At 34.8% G+C, this 8,685-nt stretch overlaps 1 protein-coding gene across 2 annotated transcripts; it reads right to left on the bottom strand.

Moving 5' to 3' along the window:
* Positions 1 to 3,290: 3,290 nt before the first annotated feature.
* On the bottom strand, positions 3,291 to 8,227 carry LOC126618834 (WRKY transcription factor 44-like). Of its 2 annotated transcripts, none has more exons than XM_050287023.1 (7): positions 7,863 to 8,227; positions 7,657 to 7,738; positions 5,965 to 6,434; positions 5,755 to 5,886; positions 4,920 to 5,647; positions 4,484 to 4,642; positions 3,291 to 4,084 (listed from the first exon to the last, which is right to left on the bottom strand). In XM_050287023.1, exons 3-7 carry the CDS (start codon positions 6,181 to 6,183, stop codon positions 3,907 to 3,909), a joined length of 1,416 nt encoding a protein of 471 aa, XP_050142980.1. In that variant the 5' UTR covers positions 6,184 to 6,434; positions 7,657 to 7,738; positions 7,863 to 8,227; the 3' UTR covers positions 3,291 to 3,906. The 2 variants fall into 2 exon arrangements, with proteins under 2 accessions (XP_050142980.1, XP_050142981.1); XM_050287024.1 differs by having other exon boundaries at positions 7,996 to 8,227.
* Between the last annotated feature and the right edge of the window lie 458 nt (positions 8,228 to 8,685).

The raw sequence follows: 8,685 nt of genomic DNA, 5'->3' as shown, positions 1-8,685 counted from the left end.
TTTATTGTCTATGTTCAATAGAAAAAAATCAATAGAATTGTATTTTTGTTATGTGACTTTGATTTGATGGTGTTGGTCACGTTCTTATATATTATAAAAATTCTCTGTTTTGGAACTTATGCGCATTTTCGAATCCACCAACTCTGATTTTTTTTTTTTTTGGTGTCATGAGATATATTTAAGAATCTGACACCAAATTTAGGTAAAAGATTTAAACGACTATATTGTTTTTAGGGATGTGCTATCCACAAACTCTTTTTTACTTCTCACATACCTCTTGTTAATTTTTGTCCGTTGATCTTTTTCAATTCATCCGATCCGACGGTCGGTGTGAGAGAAATAAAAAAGAGTGTGTGGATATCACACCCTTTGTTTTTATAAGAGAAAGCACGCAGAGTGTATATATTGGTGTCATTTGATTTGTGATATATTTGGTGTTGTGAAGTTGGACTTTGATTTGTGTGATCCTTTCCTCAACTTATAAAATAAATTTAATAAAGCATTGAAATTTAATTTATATTTATCTTCTTGTAAACCAAAAAATCATCACGTAACGGTTTTATATAGAAATGGTATTTCCTATAAATTATATAAAAATACCTTCTTTAAAAAGACAAAGAATAACTTTCTTAAGGAGAGAAACAGTAAATAATTGAATCATACTACAGAGGTTGGTTTGGATTTAGTTAAGTTGGATAGAACAATCATTTTAGTCAATTTTGGCTAGAGTAGTTTTTACACTAAAGTTTGAATCTTCTGTTCTGTAATTTAGATAAATTTAATTTAGAATTTTGCTTTATCAAAAACTCAGCTAAAAGTCTCAAACTCTGTAAAAAAAAAATAACTTTGTACTAGTGTGTATAGTCAGATAACCAAGTTCGAAAAACTTAAAACTTTTAAAATAAGTCAATAAGGTATATGAAGCTAACTGTTAAGCGTATCAATCCCGCATAGGACAAAGGAGGAACATTGCATTGCATGTGTTTATAAGTAGTTGGGCTACCCTCTAAAAGTTCATTTGGATGTGCTTTTAAAATGACTGAAAGCTCTTTTGGTGAAAATGTTTTTAGAATCAATCATTAGTAAAAATGTAAGTAAATCTTAAAAAAACATTTAAAGTGCTTACTGAAAGAAACACATTATTAGTGCTTCTTGCAAAAATCACTTTAAGTGCTTTTGGAATCGAAAAACATTTTCTCTAAAGGCACTTTCAATCATTTTAAAAACACATCCAAACGAGCTCTAAATTGTCAATTAATTTTATGGTAGAAACTCCAACTTTCTTTACTAATATCCTTTCTCACGTGTATGTAATGAAAAACCGAAGACCTCTAAAAACAGGAACTTTGAAGTCATGCCAGATAATCATTGAACTCAGAAGACATCAACACTCTGATATCATATTAGAAAATCACGAAACTCAAAAAACATAACCTATATATCATAAATTAAAATAATAATCTTGAATCCTCCTACTCCTCTTAATGTTAATTAAATACTTCAATGATCCCTACAACTAGAAAACCATGCGAGAAGGAAATAAAATTACCAACCAATCATCTTAGAATATGGTCCTTATACATTAGATTATATCCGTTAGTTCTTATGGACTATTGACTTTATCGACCAAGTATCGCAAAAAAGTTCCATATGGCATATGGAGTGTAGTGCCAATGCAAATATTGATCTTCTCAATGAAGTTATTTACGCCAGAAATTCATACAACTTTGACCTTGGTCGGTTCCCGTCCGGACTCCTCCCACAAATTATGCCTCGGCAGCCGCTTCTCATAACTTCTCCATAGAACACAAATGCACCTCTGAGCTCAGGTTCACAGAATCATATTAACAAGTCAAGCCTGCAAAATAAAATGGTATAAAAAGTTGGTGCTTTCTTTCTAACAAATAAAAAAAATGATAACATTTGTCTCGTTTTCTTGGAAGTAGCCGTTTCAACATTCGTGCTAATCACATTTTGATACGCATGTAAAAAAGAATTTCTATTTGAGTTATCTATCCATGTGCGTCAAGCTGTGATTTACAAGAACAAAAAATGGCTCTTTCATAATAAGAAGTGGATCAATGTCCAAAAACAAAATAAGATTTTCAATAGTATTCCGGACTATGGGATACTCTTGGTGTTTTAGTCGTTAGATTTTTACTTAAAATACAAAAATAAAGATTTGACAGTTATAACACTCGGAATATCTCATACTTCTAAACACCGTAGAATTTTTGAAGCAAAATGGAGAATGAATGAATTGACAATATGATATGAAACCTTAACATAGTAGCAACGGCAAGGGATGCGTGAGTTAGGGTTAGGACAACAGAAAACTTCCAGAGGGTGATTAAAATTAGGGAGTGGAAAGAGATGACACATGAAACGTAGTTGGTGGTCAAATGAGGGTTCTAATTCAACCGTTACAAAATCCAAGATTGGGGATGGGCTAATATCTGAGCTTATTTTAGACCAATCAGCAAGCTTCGAAGTTTTACGTTTCTTTTGGTTGCGTTGAAAAATCAATCTTAGTTTGCACTCCTTCCCGTAATGTTATGCTTTCATTCTCATTTTATACACTCAATTATAAAATACAACTTATTTTCTTGTGTAAATGAGATATTTTATGTTCGAATATGGTAATTGATGAGTTCAATACCAATTTATTCCTCTCTCCTCTTAGTATAATGTATATCGTTAGATTAAAAAAATCATCAAAGCGCAAAAGTAAGATAACACAAATTGAAAAAAAAAATGTAAAACTACTATTAACAAATCTGTAGTTCAAACGAGTATAATCTCTATTAGAAATGTAGTCTACAAGATATGGAGCTTAGGTGCTTGAATGTTGAATATAGATATGAAACTAGAGATTTAAAACAACTCACATAAAAAAGCAAAACTGCAAATGCATGAACGTAATAAAGACTGAATTTGTAACTCGTGCAGTTAAGAGCGTTCACTTCTATTCACAATTTTTTTTATTAAGCCATTGTCCCCTCATACTCCTTGCAAAACAAAGAGCAATAGGTTCTTCAAAATTTCAAAGTTGCTAGGATGTAATAACCAAAATCTTAAACGTACTATAATTGTAGTGTACAACTTTTTCTGATAACAAAAATAACATAAGTACTCTGAATTTGCTTGCAATGAATTATCGTACTTCTTTCAAAAAAAAAAACAAAACAAAACAACACAAGTACCACCCACTAGGAAATGAATAATCCTTAAAGTTTACTCTCTATCATCCTTATATTATCAAGTCATCAACCTAATAACTGCCATTAACATTTTGTAAGAAAGTTTTGTTATGTGAAGTTGCCCACGTGAAATTATTGGCATAGCATTTAATACAAAGAAAGTAAAAATGTAATACTCTGATGAGCTAATTGAAGTCAACAGGGTTTTTTTGCCAAAATAGTTTTTGAAATTGATATAACTTCTCATATTGGTCCCTGATATCGTCCACCGTCAACCATTTGTCATTTTGTGAAAAATCTCCATTAAATTGACGAAACCACCAATTCAAGTGGAAAGGTTAACTTGACAAAAATACCCTCACTTTAACAGAGATTTTTCACAAAATGATCAAAATTATTTACGGTGGACAATCTCAAAAATCATTTTGACTAAAAAGCCAAGGCAGCAGCAACGATGCGGGAAATTAAGCCAAAATATTAACACCATTTTATGTCTCCAATCCATCAAGCAGCCATCAAAGAGATTCCCAAGTGAAATGATTGGCATTGCATAGCAGAGCAGAGCATCCAAGGCGGGAATCAGAATCACTGCAGCAGTTACTTTTGGTGTCTGTTTTTTACTCTGAGCCCATCTGACATTTCTGTCGGACAAACATGGGGTTGAAACAGTTTGATGCCAAACTTTGAATGTGATGTTGTCACTCACTCATGGCTTTTCTTTAGTTGTTGTATCCTTCTCAGATGCTCCTGCGTTCGTGTTCCTCAGTGGCATGTCGTGGTTGTGCTTTCCCTCGTACGTGGTGATGAAAGCTTTGGGATCATCCGAGACTCTTTCGACATGCTTGCGCACGCTGCATTTGAGACTGGTACATCTGTAATAACTTCTGCAAGATCAAAAAAGCTATGGAGTGAGCACTAGCTAGCCACAGAGAATCTTCTGTCCCACTGCAGATGTCATGAATGCACAAACAGCACTTGATGAACAACTTAAGCAACTGAGTCTTAACATAATCCATAGAGGTTGCTTATATATTGGATTAGGATCTCATTCTGAAAAGTTATGTCTTGAGTTCGGATTACCAAAATACTTCGTTATCAACAAAAACGGGGGCAGATTTGAGACCTCATCAACAACATGAAAAATATTAGTAGACTAAGAGCTAGAGGTCCATTGTACGTATGAGACAGGTGAGCGCACATGCAAGAGGAAAATTAGCCAATTGCTCTAAGAGGTGTGGATACAATTCCTAAAAAATTAAAGAAGAGTTTTCACTCTTTCTAACCTGGGATATGGATTTCCCTTAACAACTTTCTGCCCGTACTTCCTCCAGCGGAAGCCATCACCCGTCATATCAGATTCAACAGAATTTTGCACCACAACACGAGGATCTTGGACACCTTCCCCTGATATCCCTGCTTCAAGGGAATGATTCTCACTTTTTCTGAAGGAAAATCATAGTTAAACATAGTCAATGATATTAACCTTGAACAAAGTATTATGATAGAAATGCTCATCAAGAATCAAGATATTTCAAACGCATTTTTAATCCAAACATTCAGGGGTCAATCACGGAGAAGGGAATAGACAAAAAAATGGATACAATCCAGCACAGAACAAAAGATGATAAGTGACTATCGTATTGTTTCAAATAGTAAGGTGCACCAGCTTTCAAAACTAAAGCATGCATAGCTAATCAAAGGCCTCTGATTTCGTCTAACCTTCTTTTACTTCTAGGTTCATAATCCTCTGCTTCAAGCCTCTTACTTGCTTCCTCACATTCGCCACTAAGACCACAAGAATTATCAGGAGTTGCACCACCAGCAGTTATTCCTCCAGTCGCATGGGGATCATAAGGTAGTGGAGCTTTGGTTTGGTAAGACTGCACAGGTAGTCCAACTTCATTTTGATCTTCTACTCTACCTTCGGAACCTTCATTTCTTTCATTAATATGACTATTCAATAGCCGGTTGTTGGTATCTTGACCAGTTCCATTAGATGGTACGCCTAACCCTTGCGTCCCTGATGAGCTCCGCTTTGGAGGCTGAGGCTTTGAGTGGTTGTGTTCCCCCTTGTACACAATCTCAGCAATCTGGCCATCCAGAGATCGTTCAACCTTCTTTTTCACAGGACAATTTGGATGAGTGCACTTATAGTAACTTCGGGGGTACTCACTTCCTTTGACTTGCTTCTGTCCATATTTTCTCCAATTATACCCATCATAAGAAGGCCTATCAGTATTGGCTGTGGATGGTATAAGTTTCAGATCCTCTTCCATGTTTTGTGAGGCTATTTTCGGAGGCTCTGTTGTCTGATTTGTCTCGGCACATGATGGATTATTATGGTGCAGATTTGCGCTTTGGGATCTAAAGCATTTATCTTGATTTGGATGTAGAACACCCACATTAACTGATGATTGTGTAGATTGGTGGCTGGTATTGAAGTTTCCCTGGTAAGAATGAACAAAAAGAATTCTGTTTCAAAATTCGAGGTTCAAAAGTTTCACCACATTTTCAAAGTTCCATGTCTTTACACAATTATTCAGTAGCTACTGACCATATTTGCCAAGACAGAAAAGGTTGCCCTTGAAACAACTTTTGCCAATGGTTTATATATCACAGTTGATCTGCTATCTGATTTCGAAACCTGCTCCGATGAATGACTATGTGCTGCACCAGAGATATGTGCCTGAAATTTTTTCGCACTAATAGTCAGAGGTAAAGAACTTCTCAAAAGGAACAAGCACTTTGGTAGAATTAAGATCACCTGGGAAGAAACCAATCCAGCGACAGCATGATTCACCATTGGCTTGAACCTCACGGTCTTTGGTCTGATGGCAGGAACAGCAGTTTCAGAAGATACATTCAAAGGAGAAGCATCAATAGCTCCTGCAAGAAGCTCTGTGAAGGACCTAAAGGTGGAACAAGTTGGCCTTGAAGCAACTGGTTTAGCTATAACTACACGCTCTGCTTCCTTAATATCCATTTTTTCCAATGCTTATGTTATGTTCCAACTAGTTATTTTTGATGTGTGTCGTAGTAGCATGAGATAAAGGAAAACATGGAAGTCCCACCATCTTATGCCTGGAATACTCTGTATATCTTTCTCCCCGAAGCAATAGAAGTTACAAAGTTGTCAGGAGAAGTTGCTTGATATGGAATAGTAATTAACCGATAATTGAGGAGCTGCTACTGCCAATGTTGGCTCAAGATGTGTAAAGTTCATCTACTTGAAACCTGCATGAGACCGGGATTATATAGAAATACTAAGATAAATAATAAAGTTACAAGACAAAGAGTCAAAGGAGTCTTTAGGAGTTTAGCATTCTACAAAAATCAGACATTGAAAGGTACAACCTTGGCTTAATGCATTTATTTTCGATAAAGACAGAGCATTTGGGATTTGGATTTGGGGCATTGTGATAATCTCCGAAGAATCCCTCTACTCTCGTATTCTCATTGCCATTTCAAAGTAATGCGTGATTTGAGTAGGAAAGGCAAGCATACAGATTTCCAATTTCCTAACAAACGTGTTCACTAACTTCCCGGACTAGGAATTCTTTCCATCGAAGTAATGATATAACTGCCGAAGGTTGCACCTTTAAGTCGAGGAACATTTGTACAATTTAGTCCACTTATAAGTTATCAAAAACAGATTATGCGCTAACAAGCTCCTGAATACTCATCTAGGTCTCTGACATGTCAATTTCAAGTTTTCTATGGCCATGGTTGAATGCATAAGGGATTTGATTTCGCAAAAACCTCTGTTTGAAACTTTTTTTGCACTATCCATGAAACTGTTTATCAAAAGATAAGCATATAATCCAAGTTCACATCTTCAAGCAGGGATAATGATGCTCATTTCTTCTCCAAAATAACAAAATCAATAATGTCTCAACTAACTACTTAATTTTTTTTTATACAAAATCTCCTGAACTCGATGTTAAAATTTGAAACAATTTCAATCCTCTCTATTCAAAGATCATATTATGAAGTTGAACCACACATATCAAACCATGACATGTTCAGTACCCTACTAGTGACAAGAGCAACCATATGTGGACAAGATTGTAATCTTACTTCCCCAATCATATAACTTTACACACATTAGAAATATTTTCTTCCTTTCTTTCCAAAAGAAAGTTGAATCAATTAAAAACATTAAAACAAAATAAATCTAATAAATACACAAATCAAATTCTCCGAATTATCGATGAAAGTGCTGAAACACAGAACCGCAAACCAACATACTTTCTTCCAACAAACACAAAAGAACAAGAAACTAAATCCCAAAATAAAAAGTTTAAGTCACAGATTTTGAAGAAAATAATATTAGATGCAGATTAGAGGTATGGTAAAAGTAAAAAAAAATAAAAAAAAATAAAAAAATAGTCAACAAATTCCAGAAAATCTAAGAACTAAAACACTTTGCAGAAGTAAAAAGGAAGTACCAACTGACCTGAATGGCTTCAACTCATAAACCCAGAAATCTGTTGGGTCCACTAATCTAAACAAGCCAAGTTTATAACACTTGGCTTACCCTGCATTGCACCACCCCCAAATTCATAAGAAAACAAACCAAAACAAATAAAAATTTCAGCTCTAAAAATAGAAAAGTTTAAAAATTATTTATAAAAAAAGTGACATAAAAACCAGAGCTTTTACCTTGGAGAATGGAGAGAGACAGAGAGAGAAAGAGAGAGAGAGAGAGAGAGAGAGAAAAGGAGAGAGAAAGCAGAAACTGCTTATGAAAACAAAAACCAGGATTAATCCTACAGAAGGAGTATTGGGTACGTACTGCTGAAGCACATGTACCAAAACGCAGCGTTTTCACTGGTCCTGGACTTCCCAAGAGTTTTTTTAACAGTGTAATGGGGGGAGAGAGAGAGAGAGAGAGAGAGAGAGTTCTGCAACAAAATTTCAACACTTTGCACAGGAAAATGGAAAATGAGGAAACCCCAACAAATTTTTCACCTATATTTTAATATTTCCGTAATAAAGTTGAGTCTTTGGCTTTTTAAAATCTTGCTTATAGCAAAAATGGGCTCTAAAGTGGACAAAAATGGAAACAGAAAATTGGGTTTTTATTTTCTAATTTATGTGGGTCTCAAAAAAAATAGTGAGGGAGTAGCGTGGTGTTGTTGGGTTGAGCAAGGAGCCCTAGAGGGAGTGGTACGTCCAACTAACCGTCTCTCTTTCCCTTTTTGACTCTATTTGAGCACTTCCAGTGACTCCCCATGGCAATTGGCAATTGAATTCCTTCCGATGAATATTAATTATCTTTAATGAACAATAATTATCTTTTGCATCTTCATTATTAAATTGAAAAGTTATGGCAGCAAGTAATAAAATATAAGTATTTTTACTCTATAAAATAATAATAAATAATTTAAATTTAAATTTCGAATAAGATTTTTAACCGATCTCGTCACGTCACATGTTATTATCTGAAGGTACAATTTTTGTGAATAGATTTCGATAAGATTTT

Source organism: Malus sylvestris, chromosome 4, assembly GCF_916048215.2.
Source record: "Malus sylvestris chromosome 4, drMalSylv7.2, whole genome shotgun sequence".
NCBI classification, from domain to species: domain Eukaryota; kingdom Viridiplantae; phylum Streptophyta; class Magnoliopsida; order Rosales; family Rosaceae; genus Malus; species Malus sylvestris.
The sequence above is the reverse complement of the archived record's forward strand: the minus strand, read 5'-3'. Positions and strand labels throughout refer to the sequence as shown.